Raw genomic sequence first — 20,292 nt, forward strand, 5'->3', positions numbered from 1 at the left:
ACTTTCCCCTGTGAGACACACATATAGACAGTATATATAAAATACAAATTCCCTGATACTGTTATAGTATATTGGGGGAGGATTTTGCAATTTTTGTTTTAGTCAAGAGGAGGGTCAAAAGAAAATATTAATAACGCATGGGAGGGTCTCTAAGGCCCTCTCCCCACCCCAATAATTTAAGTACAGTTATTCAGACAAAAAATATCTAACTGAAGAAGTCTTCTTAGAGACTTGTGATTCATTTTTAGACTAAACCACTGATTCCAAGCCTGCGGGTCAGGACAAAGCTAAATCTGACAGTTCCCATGATAGAAATTATAAACTAAGAAATATAATAATTCCAGACCAAAACCTGTGATGAGGAGTAAAACACTGAGAATGGAGCATCCTGGTGGAACATAGGAGAACCATTGGACTGAACAATAAATCCATTTATCAATCAAAACAAAAAACTAGTAGCAGCCTTAATGCTCACACAGACACGAAATCCTGTTTTATAATGCTGTTTATTCTCACAATTGATTACATTGATAAAGTGTACAAATCAGTGAGCAGCAAACGGAAGCTGACACATCCATCTGTGGGAAAGGCATGTGTGTGTGTTTTTTGTTTTTTGTGTGTGAGCTTGACGGAGACGCTGGGAGTCCACTACTGTTATCTTCCTCCTCCTCCTCCTCCTCCTCCTCCTCCTCCACCTGTTTAACAGTTCAGACCAACAGGGGACTCCCAGCTCTCAGTGCACTGTACAAGGTAAAGATATATTCCTCTATATCTGCCTTTTTTTCTGCAAAGCGGAGCTTGTTGTAGCATTGTGACATAACCAGAGACTGAGATGATGAAAGTGAGTCAAGAGACTGTACTTGCCCCAACTAATAAAATCAGTATATACCTTTATAAAATAGAATAAATAAAATAAAAAATATTTCTGTTCAGTACATACAGTCGTTCTTTTAAACGTCCAAGGGCATGCAAGGCTTTTCACGACTTTCTATATCTCGAGATCAAAAGAATGCATAGATAATTTGCTCAGTTAAATTCAGTATCAACGTAGTTGACAACTGTGAACATTTCCAATAACCTCTCCTTGTTTCATTATTTGCTCTCAAGTTTTTTCTTATCTACAACAATGTATACTAGTATTTTACACTTTGGCCATTTGGTGAGTTTTCAAAAAAAGGCATTTCATTGCAAGAAAATAACAGAAAACTTCCATAGACATTTAAAATGAAAAGATAGCTTATAACAATGATTAATGCCAAACGTTACATTAAATCGATATTATGTACACGCACATTTTGTCATCTCATTCACATTTCAACATCCTTGTGACAAAAGAAGGGGATGTGGCTGAATTTTCTCATCAGGATCTCTTGGAGTTCAAAAGCTTGGTGCAGTACATGGAGACAACAAGACGCAGTTACAGATGTAACACTCTGACCGTTCGCTATGGCCCTCCGTTAGCTACTGCTGCTACGCCTGTCAACCTTTGCTTTCTAACAAGCATGCAGTTTAAAATAAAAGTGGGAAATTGACCAATCCAATAAAAATAAAGATTCTTTGATTTAACACAAAAGTAACCGAAAGCAGCAGTGACCATCAATTTTGGCGGCTGAACTATCACAAGTTGATTTAATTAGCTTACTAGCCAGCTAATTAAGCTGACAATGGGGCGACCCCCCCCCCAAAAAATCATCTTTAAAACTTAAGCTAACGATAGCTCTGGGAGTTGGTTAAAAACACTGTCTCTGGCTGACTTTCAAAAGTGTTGGATAAACACTGGATGGCCGCATACACATCACGCTAACAGGCTTAGGCGTTAGCTACATGTTGCCGCGAAAAGGTTAGCCTCCTCAGTCGTTGTTGAAGGGAAACGTGCTCTTGTATTGCAGTGTGGAGCTCATTAGTCAGAGTATTAGGAAGTAGTTATTGTTAACAGAATTCTGTTTGGTTGTTAGCTTGCATACTTAGACAACCAAGACAGGGGTTAGATTCATGCTTTTTTACCTTATTTTTTAAACACAATGTCTTCAGGCTTTTAGGAATAAGTCATGTTTTAGAGTCTAATGCTTGGCTGGGATTGCGAGTGCAAATTTTCTTAAATCCAGTAACAAACAGTACAGAGATGCTAACAGTATTCCTTAACTTTAATAAAGTGGGGGAAAGATATTTTATGTTAATGTTGTCATTTTTAAGTAACCTGTAAACCCTCAAAACAATCGTCAGGGAGATAGTTAGCCCGACATGCTAACCATTGCTAATCCATTAGAGCGTCACTAGAGCAGACAAACACATCTTAATCAACTGCTTCACTTCTGCTCATGTTATTGGTTTTGCAAAGGAGAAAAAGATACAACCCTCCAAATTATTCATTGAGTATTGGTCTTCTTACAGCCTCTTTCACAATCCAAGAGCTTGCCAGGCTGTCTAAGCCTTGTTACGGTTCCTAAACTGTGATATGACATTCACTGTTTGATAGAGGGGTTTAGCAAATGGTCAATTATAAAGGTTCGGTGTTAATCTGCTCACCCTACATCCAAGAGGACAGCCACGGGGCAAAATGTGTTTATGATTTTAGTTGCTATCTACTTCAAGACCTCTTTAGTATTAACCATACATCCTAGCATGTCAGATGTGGGATAATAAGGAGCTAGCAATGTTGAATTGAGATTTGTGTGAGGAAACTGACCAAAAGCAAGTGATCGCGTGGCACTGTCAAAAACAGATGTACAGTAAAGAGTGGGCAACGGAGGAAAAAAAAAAAACGCATTCAAGTGAACAGAACCCTGGAGACAGATAAATAGTCCAGGAAAGTCCTGTTAATTTAAGTCAACATGTCTTTCTGTTGGCTTTCATCTCAAAAAAACAAAAAGCCGAGGCTGGAGATAAAACCGGTCTCTCTCCTTCTCTCCTCCTCACAAGTCAGATCTCAGCCGCCACCACACCAAGGTACAAAACACACTCCTCCAGTTATCTTCTTTGTATGGTTCCTCCAGCCTTTCTTGTGTTGTCATCCCCCTTTTTTTGTGAACATGAACCGCTGAGGACTAATACTGAGGTGGGATTTAAAGGAATAATCTGTCAAATGTTCCTCCAGCATGTGTGTTGAAGAGCAGCAGCAGCATGCCGATGTGTCCTGTGTTTGGAGCAACAGACTGGTGTTGTTTACCAGAGAGGGAGGAGTAACACTGTCCATCCCTGCTCCATTATGGCAATCGTAAAAAAAACAAGAAAACCGGAAGTATGTGAGGATGTTTTGGGTGAAAGGTCACCGCTCGTTTAGACCCTTCGAGCTGATTCTGGAACAAAGACATAAAAGCAATGCGGCTTTGGATTTTTCACCCCTTCTGTAAGCAGCAGCAGTGTATTGATTATGTCTAGAATGGTTCACTTTTATATTAAAAGTTCATGCAGCTTCCTTCTTTCATTCATTACAAACTGATTTGGAAATCAGACGCGATGGCTTTGATGATTCCTTCCTTCACTACATGTTACAATCTACAGAGGACAATGAGAAAGAGGGGCAGAGGGGAGAAAGCCACCACAGACTAACAGGACAACCAGGTGAATGACAGCGGGTGTGGCCAGGTGTGCACGGTCATGCTGGAAGCACAGTCACAAATACAATTAGAACGTTGAGAGATCAGCAGTATGGGCAGCACTGAGCTCGCTCATCACACGTGCTGTGCTGGGAGAAGCAACTTCCTACTTATTTAGCTGTTGCTCTCCTTTCCTCTCCTTCTCTGTGCTGAGGGGGATTGAGAGTTACTTCTATGTACACAATCACTACTCAGGTGTTTCTGTGGTTGTTCCTTCTTGATGCGAGATTAGAGTCTTTATTCCTCGCAGTTATTTTGAGGAAACAGATTTGAATTTCAGCTCTAGGGCTGATAAACTCTTGAGGTGAAAGTCCAAGTTTAGTCCAGAAATGTAAAGGAAATATGACAAACCCTGGGGCCTTGTTGTGTTTCCAAGGTTACTAGGATCTGTGGTGGTGACGGGTTTTGGCAGCGGTGCGACTAGTTACCATGGTGACTGGTTGTGGCAGGGAGTCGATAGCACTCAACCATGGTTATTGTGGCAACTCGGTGACGGGTCTCTTTTGTTTGAGGGTGTCGATGAGAGAAAGGACGCCTCTCTTGACGCTGGTCGATACCCGACGGGACACCGAATCCCCGGGGGGCGACGTGCCACAGGCCTTCTGGGAGGGGGGTCGAGCCACTAAACACTTCTGATAACGCAGCTAATGGAGAGAGGGATGAAGAAAGAGAGGAACATATTGTAAATAATAGAGAGCTACAGCTGCTGAGTTTACGACTGTGGAGGTGTTAGGGTTAGGGTCTGTGAGCGAGAACAAGAGAAAGAGAGAGAGAGAGAGAGAGAGAGAGAGAGAGCTGGACTGGTGCAGGCTGCTAGCTGTGATCAATAGTAAGGATTGATGATCCTTGTCACCATGAAGGTTTAGAGGTGTGTGTGTGTGTGTGTGTGTGTGTGTGTGTGTGTGTGTGTCCGTCCATATATCCAAAGTTCTGATGTGTGATCAATAGCCCAGCCAGACTAATCTTGTGACTTACCCCACAGAGAGGGCAGAGGCAGATGAGTAATGGGCTGCATAATAGTAGAAACACCGCAGAGGGCATTCTGGGTTGGGATTATGAACATCAAAATGGTACAATAAAATCATTGTAAAAGATATGATGAATTTATTACAGAGGTCATTAATTTAATGTAAATGTTTCCTCTTTAAAACATTTCCTGCAAAGCATTAAACAATGAGCAACACAATATTAAACAACTTTAAACTTTAAAATATAAACAAAATTGCTTGCGTGGACAAAGTTCATCATCAGAGACAACGGATGATGAACTTTAGGTGGATTCTCTGGATTTGAATGCATGTTTTAGTGTTTTGACCTCTGTCTTTGAAACCTGATCGGAGCATGTGGATTGGAAATTAAAACAACCATCTGTTGACTAATTTGCCGGTCTGCTTGTGATGATGACCTTAGTTTGAATAGCATTTGCAATATACAGGCATTTTGCATTTGAATCAATTAGAAATGAAGGACCCCTTTTCATAAAACCAGCTGGTTTTAATAAAGTTATGTTTATAGAATAAAGTAATTGGTTTGCCGTCCTGTGTTTTATGCTTGAATGTTCTAAGGATTTTTTTGAGTTCTGTGTGCAAACGAGTCCTAAAAAATGCATTCTGTAAATATAGCTGAAGAAAAAGCCATGAAACCTGAAAACCATGAAAACCTACATCGTAAGTACTTTCTCATAGACCTACAGTCTCAAGCATTTAGCATGTAGCATTAATGGTTATGTTACAACTGCACACACTTCATTTCCTAAAATCTAACTGCCAACTACAGACTACACAATTGTAATTTGACAATTCAGCTTGCATGTACAAGCTCCGGGAGAGATTCCTTTATTTATTTATTTATCAGAGTTGGCTCAGTGTATTCCAGTGCTGTTGTCAGAGCTGTGCTCTTGCTCAGTGACTCACCATACAAGCGGCCTGTACAGCCTCCGACACGTTTCCTGCGTTGGGCTCACACCAGAAGATGTGACAGTCAAAACGATGGCCACCGGCATCCATGATAAAGGCAAACGTGTGCACGTTCCGTCCAACGCCCATGAAAGACAGGAATCGAACACGACACTCCACCAGCACTTCCTCTTCGTCCTGGACAGAAACATATGCCAAAGTCATAAACATATGGAGGACTGTATTTAACCAACTCAAACCCACAGCAGTTTGTGATGGCATCACGAAAAGAAATCTGATGCATGTGATTCCCCCTCTCTCTTGTCCTACAAGCCTTTATGTGTCGATTATCGAGAGCACATTTTCTGTATTTTTTGTCGTTTCATACATAAGAATCAACAGTAAAGTGCGAGTAGCGGATAAAGTCTAAACTGTGATGACTGCTGAAGGAAAGGATCGACAGGCTCGATAAAATACTCTGCACCAGACATAATGAAATATGTATCTGAGTGAAGTCAAGCCTTAGCCTCCTGTCAGCTCTGACATAAAGTCTTGGTCTGTACTAAAGATTGATTATCAGTCAAATCTGCTACATTTTGCACAATGTATTATTTAACTAAAGGTACAGTACGCCCTCTAAATAGGGGGCGAGACAACCTCAAAACCTAGTCTTTGGATGTTTTGCCATCTTTGTTGTCAATTACGTGACAACAACAACAACCAACCAGGGAAAGTTAGTAGTTTGATTACAGCAGATGTGTGTCTCACTTCGTCTTTGCTGATGGTGACAGTAGCATCTGCCACATTGAGGGCTACCGGGGTCCAGTCCTCTCTGTTGGAAGAACCGATTAGACTGTCGATAGCTCCGTTCAGTATGTCCATGCCTGGAGAAGAGCATGTTTAAAACAAAGAAACATAAACATTAAAATCATACCTAAAGGTATGCTATCAGCATCAACCACGTGCCTTGCATCTCATTCCAGTTTGCACACAGTATTGTGTGCGTGCGTGCGTGCACGTGTGTGTGTGAGAGAGAGACTAACCTATTGGCCTGGCCACAGGCACCATCCCAAGGTAAAGCACCTGAAACTTTTGAACCAGCTCCGTCTTTGGTGTGGGGAACTCTGTTGGGAAGAAGCCATTATAGGTGCTCAGAATAATACATCTTTTAACTACATGTAAACAACCAACAATGCAAATTTAGGGTTCCCACATGTAGCCTGCAGAGTAAATATGTGGATCCTGACCATTTTTATGATTTTTAAGATGTTAAGTCATTCCGGTCCTTGAGTTAGGGTTGTTTCCCCAAGTGTGACAGATGCTGAAAACATATTTTTTTAAGACACGGTTCTATATGTTTTAGCATCTCTTCAACACTGCTTTTTTGCATTGTTCTTTGCAAGTACAACAAAGCTTGTCTAGCTGCCACCAACATCTCATGGCTGCCTACTTTTCCCCATCTGTCTGGCTAATAAAATTTGAAGAGCTCCCTCCACATCTTCTTTGTAAATTTGAACTGATAAACCCTAGCACATTATGCTTTGCAGTGGACCATCAACCCCTAAATCTGTAAACTGAGAAAAAGAAAATAGTAAAAGTTACCCTATGGAGTTTTTGACTGTTGGTGGAGCTATGCAGCAATGTTTTTCCATGTGAGTCCCTATTTGGTTTACTACTGGAGAGTTGGCAGTGATAACGCACAAAAAAGAAGTTACAATGCGCTAAAGCCAAGAAACAAGAAAACTGTATTGGAATAAATATGGATTTAAACAATGCAGGAATAAAACAATGAACAAAAAAAGCATTCAAAACATTTGTCAGACTTCATGGACAAACACAATTTTTTTAAATACACTGACTGATTTTAATGGCTCCGAAATCAAACTGCCTTGATGCTTAAGTTCCTAACTCAAAGTCTTAACTTTTGGAGCATTAACAGAGGACACTGTGAGGACAACACAGACTTTCAGCTCTTACAAATGACCAGTTTAAATGCATGCAGTGTGCCAAAGAAGTGATGATTGCCATGTGTCTATTGATGCATGTCACCACTATCTATTACATTCACTCTCATCTCTCTCTCACACACACACACACACACACACACACACACACACACACAGACTCACACAGTTTATAGGAAGCCTACCTTGTAAAGGGAGATCTAGTCCTGCCTGCATCCTGTCCTGGAGAGAGCCTGCCATTGCTTTGGCATTCTTTCGCTCCGTCATGATCTGGAGGAGAGAGAGAGAGAGAGAGAGAGAGAGAGAGAGAGAGAGAGAGAGAGAGAGAGGCAGAAGCAGATACAGATATATGAGGAAAATGTGTGTGTAGAAACAGAGAAGAATTGGTATACCGTGGCAGAGACACAGGGGAGGAGGGTGAAGAGAAAATGATAAAAAATGTGTAAAAGTGAAAGGATAAGCTCAGGAAAACCTTGAGCAGTGTTCCCCGATACTGTACTAGGAAGCGTGCATGCAGTATATATATATATATATTGTGTAACGTACACACATATATATATATATATATATATATATATATATATATATATATATAAAATTACACAAACACACGTATATACTGTATATATATATATATACATACATATATATTTATTTATACATACAAACACATATATGCATTTATTTATACATACATACATAAAGATATACATAAACAAACATATATATATATATATATATATATACACACATACATACACACATGGCTTCTTCTCCACGTTTTTTCCTCTAATAAATGACATTTCACGGACACATTGTTCAAGTCAATCAACATAACAACCCTTTTTTAATGCTGTATAGAACTGGGTTTCAACACCAAATTACAAGTCTACATGTATAAAAAAAGAATTACAGATCTTCACCAACATTAAATGTATGAAGCTATAAATGTGTTTTATTGGGAACAAAAGGAAAGTCCATTCATTACAAGTGAGTTCGGTGGAAAAAGCAGACACACTAAACAAACACGGTTTGAATACTGTTCTTCTAACCCTGTTTGCATTCATCTGGGAGTGGACGTGCAGTGCAGAGAACGCTCTTTGATAAACGTGTTTTGGGAGAAATAAACTTTGTAGGGCCTGAAATTTAAATGAGTTTAATCATGTTTAGAGACTATTTGAGTCCGACAGATACTCTGTGCAAAGATTCAAATGTGTGCCTACATTAAGTTATGGTAAAAATGATGACAATACATGCAGCACTCTTAATGCTAGACATTTTGATTGTATTATTTCATATACATACTGTATATATACAGTGAGGGAATGAAGTATTTGACCACCCTGCTATTTTGCAAATTCTCCCACTTAGAAATCATGGCGGGGTCTGAAAATGTCATCTTAGGTGCATGTCTACTGTGAGAGACATAATCTAAAAAAGAAAATCCAGAAATCACAATTTATGATTGTTGAATTATTTATTTGTATGATACAGCTGCAAACAAGTACTTGAACACCTGTCCATCAGCTAGAATTCAGACCCTCAAAGACCTGGTAGTCTGCCTTCCAAATGTTTGACGTTTAACCTCTGTAAATGCAAACTGTGTAAATGCTACTGTACCAAATAATAACATTGATCTTCTCAGGTGTTCAATTACTTATTTGCAGCTTTAAAAAAAAAAGTAAAATGACCATCAACTTCCCTGTTGAGTAGAAACAATCTTTCAACAAGTTTGAGCTTTATCTGAATCTATTTGCCAAATTTAAACTTGGCCTTGTGCCTCCAGCCCCCCTCCTCCCGTCTGAACCACTTACCCGGGAGCAGATCTCATGCAGGCTTGTGGCGATGGCTTTGGCTGGCGTGTCACAGCGGAACACATGACATTTTAGGATCCTGGTGTTTTTATCCCGCGCCACATATGCAAAGTCCCTGGGAAAGAGGAAAACACAGGGTCAATAAAAACACACAGACGGGAGATGAAGATGAGAAAAAGATTTGTTGGGCTAGTTTCAGTCCTACTCAGAGACAAAAACAATCTGAAGAATTTGTGTGTGTGTGTGTGTGTCTATAAATCCGGGTTTGAGACTGACACCTATTGAAGACAGATGAGAGATGAACTGACCTTTACCATTCTGATGAATACATCTCACACACACACACACACACACACACACACACACACACACACACACACACACACACACACACACACACACACACACACAGGTCAATGGACAATAAAGATCAATAAAGCAGTGTGATGCAAAAGAGAGTTAAATGAGTGACAGCAGGGAAGATCTTTTCCCTAGGGCCAGTGGATTCTAAAACTACGTATGACCACTGAATAGAGGGAATGAAAAGAAGAAGGAAAAGAGACTGAGGGAGAGAGGAATGAAGATGTAGCTGCAACAAATTAAACCACTACAGCATACACGCGTTGATTTACGTCATTCACATGAAAGCAATCTAAATAACTTCCTTCAAGCTGTGTGCTTCAATATGCCATGCAATAGGAAACGCGGGCTTGAGGGTTAACAAGATTTCTGAGCCCAGCCCCTAAGGGAAAACTCTCCTGAAAAGATTCCTGTGTGTGTGTGTGTGTGTGTGTGCGTGTGTGTGTGTGTGTGTGTGTGTGTGTGTGTGTGTGTGTGTGTGTGTGTGTGTGTGTGTGTGTGTGTGTTTACACTTTAAAAAAGCTTGTAGACAGACAAGGACAGAGGAGGTCACCATTCACTTCCTACATCTGTGGGTGTGCGTGCACAATGCTACAGTACATCAAGAGCCACTTTACAGACGAGAAAAATGAGACTCAGAGGAAATTAAACAATAAAGGAATGGCGGTGATGATGGAGGGATTCTGTAGGAGGAATGAAAGGCAGGAATGTGTTTACCTCTCTCTGCGTCCAAGGAAGCAAGGGAGGAAAAAAAGCCAGTTAGTAGAAATTAAAGAGAAAAAAAATCTTCAAACCAACTCCCTACAAGAGGCAAAGATGTGGCAAACAAGCACTCATACACACAAACACACACGCACAAAGTTACACTGTTGCATTCTTTGCTGTGACAGAACTACTTCCCAAAAAAAGCTTTAAGAGCAGTGCAAAAAATATGTGTGTGTGTGTGTGTGTGTGTGTGTGTGTGTGTGTGTGTGTGTGTGTGTGTGTGTGTGTGTGTGTGTGTGTGTGTGGCACAGGTCAAAGCAGCAATGCAGCTCATACAAAACCTCAAAGTAGAACTGAATAAGGTATGAAGGAAAAAAGAGGGCACAATTAGCTTTAATTGGTTGCTGCTGGTTTGTGTTGCCTAAAACAAATAAAAGAAATTGTCTGTGAGTTTCTAAAAGCCACATAAAAAAAGAAGTAACTGAGAGGGGAGTGAGCAAGAGTAAGGAATTTAACAAGAGAAAAGTGAAATACTGGGAGAGTAAATTGGAAGTGAACTGCAGCAATGTACATGATGAAGACAAAAGCAAAAAGACGAGGGCTGAATAAAACACCCAGATGAAGAATAAAGATAAAAGTCAGAACAAAGGCGAGGGAGAGGGAAAGCGAGATGGGGAAAAGGGAGTGATGTCTCGTTTTCAATATAATCTTATCATCATGCCGACGCCCCTGAAAATGTCAAGGTTGCTGTGAGAATCTGTATTCTCTATGACAATAATGAGTTTCATGGCACATGGAGACAGGGGGAGGCACTGGGGTCCCATTCCTATACTGACACAACCACTCCAATCTTTCACAGGATATAATAGTGGGTGTGACAGAGAGAGTGATAGAGGGAAAATCCTTACTCTAAACAGGTTCCATCATTAAACCAAACAGTCCAACAACCCATAAATAAATTAAAAACCTGGGCAAAGATGTGCAGCAAATTACTGCAGACAACACCTGCTATTTTTGCATTCACATCTGAAGTATCTGAACTATCAACTGTGGAGTGGACTTTGGATACACATTTCCTACAATGAATAGTCATGAAGTGCTGCACATTTTATTGTTTGGGCTTCTCAGCATTGCAAATAAATACTTTTACTAACACAAGCTTCAGATTAATATATACAACATCTGATTTTTACACACCTGAAACATTTTGACATGCACACCTCCTACTTGCTCTACAAATCGACCCAAGCTACCTGCTCGGCAACATCCCCTACAGACTGAGGCTTGATCTTTCAGCTCATCTATCTTTTTCTGCTACTTTATAATAAAACAAAACAGCAGAAGTCATAGTTCCAAAAGACACTTGAGTAGATGTAAAGGAATATAAATATACTCACAACTATTTCTTTTCCTATTTTTGACATGTAATCCTGCGACAGGACCGTCTGTAGACACTCACATCATCTAATCTTGGTGATACTGCAGACGTGCACACACTCCTCAACCTGTCCGCTCCACACCCAGTGAGCACTAACTATACCTCCCCCTCTGGCAGCTTCATTCCCCTCTTTCCTACCAAAACCCCTCTCTCCTCCCCTCTTTCCAACTACCTCCCCCTCCCCCTCCTCCTCCTCCTCCCTGTGCTGCAGCTGAGGTATTCCCACTGCTCTGACTATACTGCTATATGTGGATGTAGCTGGTAGAAATATATTCAGAAAACACACTTTCCTTTTATCTGACAGGGTGATCTCATACATATACTGTAAAAAAAACGCCACTGCGTGTGTGCGTGTGTATAGTAATCTGCAGTTCTGCATATGCTAGGAGCTTTTAGCCTAGCCTCTTTCCCTGAGTGCACTCATTGCTTGTGTGTGTGTGTGTGTGTGTGTGTGTGTGTGTGTGTGTGTGTGTGTGTGTGTGTGTGTGTGTGTGTGTGTGTGTGTGTGTGTGTGCATACATGTGCCAGATCAAATTATACAGCCACTACTGACCTCTCCAGTCCACTTCACCCGGCTGTGCCTGATAACCTACATTCGATTTATTCTCATGCATGCAGCAGCAGCAGCGGTGCAGAGCGCCCTTTACTGGTCGCCAAGCACCACCACCACACTGTGGTTGTGAATTTGTCTTTGAGCTGAGCTGAGGTGAAAGCAAGGGACGAATAGTCGGGTGGGATTTGTGGTGAAACAGAATAAAGGCAATTCTCACTCTCATCCTCTCCTTTATACTGGTGAATTAATCTTTCATTACCATCCCTTCATCATCAATCATTAAGTCCTCTCTCAGCGCTGCCTGTCACCACACCACACAAGTCTGGTGCCCTCAATGGTTACGCTGACCTTTTACTGAGTGTGTGTACCATTGACTTCATTTACATTAGTGACCAGTCAATCAATTAAAGTACTCAAACCTAAACAACAAAAGCCTCAATGAGACATTACCCAGATGACTGGTTAATAACACTCTCAGAGTATTTACACTACAGAAATGCTGAAGATGATTTAAAGCATGGGATGCATTCCGAGAAAACCACAACATGACATCTCACACACTGACAATAAATCGTGAAGACAAGCAAAAGAGGATTATTAAATATTTAAAGAGGAAAAAAGCAATGGTTGCCATGATGACTAACCTGCCATTGTCCCGGCCAACACCCCAGACCCGGATACTTGCGATTGGCTGAGAGTGAAGCACACTGCGGTCCATGGGGTCGACCAGGTTCAACATATTATTCTCCAGCACCAGGTACATGTCCTTCCCCTGAAAACACAAACACACACACACACACACACACACACACACACACACACACACACAGACACACAAATGTGATGAGATCTGTGAACTTCAGATCTCATCACAAAAACATGCAAAAAGAAATATCCTGCAGCTCAAGAAAAAAAAAGTAATTTATGGGTGCTTTCTTTTACTTGCTTAGTACATCTCCCTGTGTGTGCATGTGTGGTGTGGTGTGGTGTATGTGCGTCTCTGAATAAATGATCAAACTTTAAAAAGACAGGGGGTGGGAGATGAAAGGTTATTGAACGAAGGATGAAGCTCTCTCTCTCTCTGTTCTGTCGCTTCAAATTAAATGCAACCACGGCAAAGAGAGGGAAAGACCTCATAACATTGCTCCACTTCCCTCTCCTAATCTTCTCTCCTCCATCCATCTTGACATACATTTCAGGAGACTGTTGCCCTGATTCACTTTTTACCTTTTAATTAATCTTCCTGGCTTTCTAAAAAACACTCTGCTCCTAAAAAAAATGTTCATCCTTTATTTTTTTGGCCTGAACAATACACATGAACACACACACACACACACACACACACACACACACACACACACACACACACACACACACACACACACACACACACACACACACACCTCTCCCCAGATGCCGACAGTGTCTCGGATGTCATTCTTGCAATAGGACAGCTGTCGGATGCAGTTGTTAACAGCAACACTGCTCTTTCCAGGAGCCAAGTCCTCCTCAGCCATTTCCACCCATCCAAGAGAGCGCACCGCAAAACACTGGAGGACACACCAAGTCATGCTACGGTTACAAATACAGTACTGTACAGAACTTACAGACATATGAAAACTCATTCCACACTGAACAGCAGGTTTTTGTTATATGCTTTAATAAGGGTTAATGGTCATTCCTTTGCACAACTTTAACACTACTGTGTTTAAAAACTGGGATTTCGAACTGGCAGGATTCTGAGGGTAGAGCTAAACAATTTGAACTCCACAAAGACTAAACCTAGATAAACAGATGCAAACAACAAAGCATGTTGGTACATAAAAACAGAGGAGAGAGATCCATCCATTTGATCTCATCAAGTATTCAATTAAATTCAGCAGTCCACCCAGAAAGTACTTTGCAGATGCAGACCACAGAGATCCATGTTGAAAGAGATCAAAGAGGGAAAGACAGACAGCAAATAAAGGGAGTCACCATCACACCAACCTGTGGAATCGTGGTTTGTTGCGGGGGAAACATGTTCACGTGTGGCACAAATGCTCATATCAAACTGATTGAAATATCCATGCACATATACGTGCATGAAGTATGTCTTTATAAGGAGTTGTACTGTATGCAAATATTTCAATGTAGGAAAATCCTGTGTCCCTGTGTGTGCACTACAGTTATCTAGTCAGTTTTCTGGACTTTGATAGAGAGAAATTGTTTTTGAGTGAGATCTTGTTTGTATTTAATTCTTTATTTTGTAGAAAAGTGGCCGTTCCAATCTTGATACTACAATAGGCCATTTGCTGGCAGTGTGTGTCAGAGTGTGTTATGGACCAGATGCCTTGACCGTCAGTCTGTGTTTGTTTCTGGTATTCATCACAATGTCACTGTTGCTAAGGATTGTGACTATTTGCCAAACAAACACGCAGAGGGAAACAGACAATAGACTACTAGTTAAATCCGCACCACGTCATCAAGCTGAAGCTTGACTTTAAACTCTAATCCGCGTTGCTTTTGATCTACTCGGCTATCTGTCACAACCTTTACAAGAATTTCAACCTTTCTGAAATCTTCTTCAGTTTGTGACAGAATGAAAGGACTATGTATCAGATCAGATCAGATAAATAATGAATCTATTTTCCTGTTTAAATAGTTGGATTCTAATTTAACTTACACTTTGCACTGACATTTGCTGGTGTCAACCAAATGGGCACGGCATTCTAATTAGTAACATGTCTAACTGATTATATTTATTAAATCCATTATGGACTTTTTTTTTTTAAATTTCTCATCTGAATTTCAGCTTTGAATGTTACTTGGTAATTGATTCACTAATTTGGAGCATTGAACTGTACTTCTTAGTCTCACCACTTGGTGGCAGTCTTGTTTAAATATCTCTTCACTCATGCTGTGAGCAACATGAAAACCACAGGTAAACAACCTGGCTTAAGAAATCAACAGCCTAAAACATACAAATAATTTCACAGCAAAAAGCTACGTGTGCTGGAAATGTGCATGATATTCCACAGTGTTTGAAAGTAAGATTTGATATTCATAAATTTAAGCAACCTTGGGCTCTGCAAAAGATAACAATACATAAATACTGGTATTCTGCCAGCCCATCTAACATATCTATAGTTTTCTACTGTTTAAATAAAGGGAACACAAAGAGGTCACAATGCAAAGGGCTGCTTGTCTGAAACAAACCAGTCTAAAATGAACTTTTACCTAGCATTCAGAAATTTAAAATGTACCGTATAACCAGATACATTACAATAGCTTTAAAAAATGTGTTGTGTGTCTTGTGACATATTAAAAAAACAGACATGCATTATGCAGGCATTTGCACTGAGGTCAAGTTTAAGAAAAGGATCCTTGCCTTTGTTGCTGGGTCACCGTTGACATTGCCTGACTCTTCTTCTTCCACTGTTGGACGGTTCCTAAAAAAAAAAACCATTGCAACCATTAGCTGCTTAATATAAATATGGTTCCTGTCCTGTGTGTTTAGGCTACAGGCAGTCATTACACTAATAGAGAACATGGAGCCATTTCCTGAGTAGAAAGACTAACATCCGGCTTTGTCTGACTAACTCCAACTCCAAAACTGATTAAATACACGATTAAAGAAACTGACTAGAAAAAACCAAAGGGAGAGATAGACAGAGATGCAGTTGAGTAGCACAGAGACACAGAGAGCAAAATATGTTTCATAACTTATTGCAAATCTATTGGCTTGCAAAGATTCATGCAAAGAGGTAGTTTGATTTTTGTATCTGCTTGTGTGTGTCTGTCGGGTATTTCACCTTAGCTTGAGTGATGCGTAGCGAAGCGTAGCACCCTCAAACTCCTTCAGACTGGGGTCAGGGTTCACTGTGGCAGCTTGCAGGTCCTGTTGCACACAGGTGACATCATCAGAGTGTACAAAATGACACCAAAATAAAAACTTCATCTTTGTCCAACAGGCATTCACAGACAAACAGTAGTACTGTCTGCTAAAATGGTCTGGTTTGGCAGTTTTGTCATTTGAACAAAGGTCTCCTATATGAAGTAATAGTATATGTAAAGTATAAAAGTATACAGCGTATGAATAGTCTGGTCCCACAGGACATGCCTTGTCGTTTATTTTTATAGTTGAGTGGTAAAGCACTTGAAAGTGATCCAGATGTATTTGATGTGATAACCTTTTATTAATGCAAGAGGATATTCAATTCATATTATTTCATGTCCACTTACCTAAAATTAACATAGCTTATGAATGCAGTTCTGTGCTTTTGTTCAATATGGAGGTATGGCATATGTACATAAATCTTACCGCCACACTGCCTGAGCACCTTAAATAAAAATCAGATTGGCTCCTGTTCTAAAAGCAATATGCAAAACTGCTATAACATTCACGGATTACAGGCCATTTGGGAGAGGTACTAAAAAGACACAAGGCGAGGGATGAAACCAAATGTAAATTTTTGACCCCATACAGTATTTGCCAGCATGCATCCAACTGTGGGCGGAATGGCCTTGCTGGATGGAGAAATGGCATTGGTATGTTATGTGTAATGGGGCATGCTGCATCAAGGACAGAAAGTAAACATATAGCATGTACACACACACACTTGTGTGTGCACCCACATTCAAATCTGTGCCAGCAGGAAGGAAAGATGACACAATTTTACATAAGTAAAGAAAGAAACAACCTTTTGAGTGTTTTTTGCTGCAGCCATATAACAGATGTTTTACATATCAGGTGACAAAATGCCATGGTTGGTGCAGTTACATATATGTTGAAGCATCAGCCACACATGCTTTTTGCGCAGGCGGTGAATTTCTAGCACATATTGCATAAGGGCACACACTCAAACAGTGTGTGAGGATAGACCAAGAACAAGGCTCATTGACGTTGAGTGCATTATACTTGCCTTCCACACTTCACTATCAATTTTTCCGCCAAAAACACTCCACACCTGTTTCTACATACAGCGTTAAAACACAAACACACACATACACACATAGTGGTAGGGCAAAGATTGGGGTCAAACATAGAAGGGGAGCAAGGGAAGAAGGACAGAAGAAGGCTGTTAGCTAACTAGTTCACCCCACGCGGCGTGCCTGTTGCAATAAGGAGCAACCCAGCAAAACATTTCTTAAATGAAAAGCTGTCAATCAAAATGTTTTCTCAAATGTTTTTGCTCCTATTGAACAGTCACAGCGCCCTCTTAGATACTGAGAATCTATTGATTCTTGATTTGTAGAATATAAACAATACAGACATAGAGTACAGTCATTTGGAAAGTAACACTGTTTTCTGGATGATGGATCTGACATGAATCTGACAATCCTCCTTCATTTTGACAACAAATTCCAATCCAGTTACGTGCCAGTTCAACAAAAACAAAACCACTATAACCAAGGTAATACAAGCCACTAAAAAAGAATTACCAGTAAAGACAAAATATCAAAAGATTTAAGAATAAGTTTTAAGGATAAACGTGATGGAGCTTAGTTTGACGTTATAAACGTTTACCACTTAAGTCTCAGTGTTCGGTATGTTGCAAACAATATTATTACACAAAGATTTTCTTTGTCCATGAATGCAAACAAACTATTGGGAGCTTATAAGTCTTTTATTGGCTCCTGTGCGCGCTGGAGTACCGAGCCAAACCAAATGAAAACATGCCACTGTCCAAATACTTAGTGACTGCACTGTATATGATACAAATAGATATACATATATACTGTAATGTACACACATACGCACATATGCTGTAAGTATCCTTTTTGTCTATCTGTGACACACACACACACATATAAACATACAACAAGATATTAAGCACAACTTTTGGCTATTGAGCCAAAAGGGAACCAGAAGGATGGTTGGTAACAGAACAGAAAGGAACAAAACGTGAGAAGGTTAGCCAAGAATCTTACCTTGTCCTCATCTTCAAGATGCTGAGAGAGACACTCTGGATCGGGCATCCCCTGTAGAGATGCAGAACGAGGCTAAGGAGAGAAAGTGACATCCACCGTGTTAGTCTGTTGGATATTTTGGCTCTTGTGTCACTGGCTAATAGTTGAGTAGTGCAGGTCAGTGACTCCAGGCAGATGTGCCAGAATGAGATTCTGGCACATCTATCTGTCAACATCAGTGCATTCTCACTCGATCAATATTTTATCTGCACCATGCTCCTCTCTTTTAATCTTCTTTCCTCTCTCCGTATCCTTCCATCATTCTGCATGATTGACTGATTGATTGACTTAGTGTTCTTGTATTCCTGTATTCTGCTGCTAGACTGCAGTATTGATGGTCCTTTCTTTTTACCCAGGCTGTCTTGTAGCATATTTCTGCCAATCTTCCACTGATCTCAATCAGGAATTCAGAAAAACAGATCAGAAAGATAAATTGCCCCGTCTAAAATCACTATATGGAGGCTTAAACTGAATTCTTACAACATGTGCAGAATACCACAGACTGTACAAAAAAGCTGAAAATACTTTAGTTGGTTACTCACAAAGTAGCAACTGTTGACAAATCCACATGTGGTGAGGGTGGGCTCGTGAGTGGGGAGAGGCTCCACTGAGCTGTCAGAGGTGGTGCTGCCCGAACGAGTCGACCCCCTAAAGAAGACCTCCGCTTGGCACGACTACATGTATACACACACACACACACACACACACACAATTTAGAAGGTTAGAGTTACTGTAGGACAGTTGCATTAGACCACATTAGTTTGATCAAGGTGTACTTAGTAAGATGGCAAGATAGTGTACAATATCCACACAGCCACTATAATAAGTGTAAAATATCCAGATCTTATTACAGTCACTTTCATATTCATTTTCTGCAGTTCTGCTGGTAATTCCAATTGTTATAATGCTGATCATAATGACTAACAGTTCTAAAAATACAATCTAGATTAATAATGAGAAGTTCATTTTCAAATTTAAAGCATCACAGTCATGTGATAATCTTAGTATTTCATATATGTCTTTCATTTAAATCGTACGGCATGTGTAAGTTTGACATAATTGTTATTGTGTTCATTTAAATCTGTGACTTCGTTATTTTTCCATTGTTACTCCTCACTGCTATACATTGTGGATGGATTGTCTTCAGACTGTACTACCACAACATTTTGAGCCCGAGCACTGCCATAGCGACTTTTTGCCATCACTTAAAACCATCTTGGGCAATCAGTTACACAGAACAACTGCAGATGTAATTGACAATAACAGCTAAAACAAAATGCAAAATTTATGTCAGACCTCAAATGTGCATGTGTGTCAGTGTGTTGTTTTGTCTCTCACCTCATGGTCGGGAGTGGGTGAGGGGCTGAGTGAACCAAGGGAGTGTTTCCGTTGAGTGAACACTGTGTGTTCGCCCAGAGCCTGGGACTCTGTCTGTTCAGGGGGTGCTGGGTGAGTGGCAGGCCTCTCCCACTGGGTGGCACCTGTAGGAATGTGCCAGTAGTAGATCCCGGCCATGTCCGTGATCTTCTTCCATCCAGGAGGCAGGTCAGGGTCTGTCTGGAATGACTGCTCACTCCAGATATCTGGTAAAAAAAAAAAAATATAGAGTTTATTTAAATAAATAAACCGGGAAAAGAGTTAATTGATTAAAATGACAGACCTCTTATATACCTTTCTCACAAATACACAATAAAGACACATTTATGACTGCACACAGAGATACAATATAGTTTTTTATTTACATATTATCAAATTGGCCTCTGTTAAATGAAATGTAATCCTCCAAGATACTTCTACTGAATGATATCACCAGCTGACCGGATTACCAGCATCTGCTGCAGCTGTCATGTGACAAGCCATGTCTTTCATCAGACAACAACTGAGTGAAATCTGTTAAGCACTGTTGTATTTGTGCAACATAATTACATTTTTAAATGAAACATACAGTGGGTACGGAAAGTATTCAGACCCCTTTAAATTTTTCACTCTTTGTTTCATTGCAGCCTTTTTCCAAA

General features: G+C 40.3%; 1 protein-coding gene and 1 long non-coding RNA gene across 11 annotated transcripts in view; one reads left to right on the top strand and one right to left on the bottom strand.

Moving 5' to 3' along the window:
- Positions 1-487: 487 nt before the first annotated feature.
- LOC117935781 (amyloid-beta A4 precursor protein-binding family B member 2-like) overlaps positions 488-20,292 on the bottom strand; it is a 46,009-nt gene continuing 26,204 nt past the window's right edge. For 2 of the 10 annotated variants that reach the window (XM_034858265.1, XM_034858274.1), the window contains exons 5-19: positions 19,616-19,860; positions 18,820-18,951; positions 18,239-18,310; positions 17,230-17,280; positions 16,120-16,205; positions 15,696-15,756; positions 13,729-13,875; positions 12,970-13,097; positions 10,347-10,352; positions 9,270-9,384; positions 7,641-7,725; positions 6,535-6,618; positions 6,260-6,387; positions 5,510-5,689; positions 488-4,240 (exon numbers count right to left, since the gene is read on the bottom strand). In XM_034858265.1, the coding sequence (XP_034714156.1) occupies positions 4,070-4,240; positions 5,510-5,689; positions 6,260-6,387; positions 6,535-6,618; positions 7,641-7,725; positions 9,270-9,384; positions 10,347-10,352; positions 12,970-13,097; positions 13,729-13,875; positions 15,696-15,756; positions 16,120-16,205; positions 17,230-17,280; positions 18,239-18,310; positions 18,820-18,951; positions 19,616-19,860 (1,691 nt within the window). In that variant the 3' untranslated portion in view covers positions 488-4,069. The remainder of the gene's footprint in view (positions 4,241-5,509; positions 5,690-6,259; positions 6,388-6,534; positions 6,619-7,640; positions 7,726-9,269; positions 9,385-10,346; positions 10,353-12,969; positions 13,098-13,728; positions 13,876-15,695; positions 15,757-16,119; positions 16,206-17,229; positions 17,281-18,238; positions 18,311-18,819; positions 18,952-19,615; positions 19,861-20,292) is intronic. The other 8 variants (XM_034858329.1, XM_034858311.1, XM_034858283.1 and 5 more) reach the window with 8 other exon arrangements.
- On the top strand, positions 1,731-18,581 carry LOC117936293. The gene is made up of 3 exons (XR_004654914.1): positions 1,731-1,815; positions 5,112-5,124; positions 18,570-18,581. It is a non-coding gene; the product is annotated as an uncharacterized LOC117936293 (long non-coding RNA).

Source organism: Etheostoma cragini, chromosome 2 (genome assembly GCF_013103735.1).
Source record: "Etheostoma cragini isolate CJK2018 chromosome 2, CSU_Ecrag_1.0, whole genome shotgun sequence".
Taxonomy (NCBI): domain Eukaryota; kingdom Metazoa; phylum Chordata; class Actinopteri; order Perciformes; family Percidae; genus Etheostoma; species Etheostoma cragini.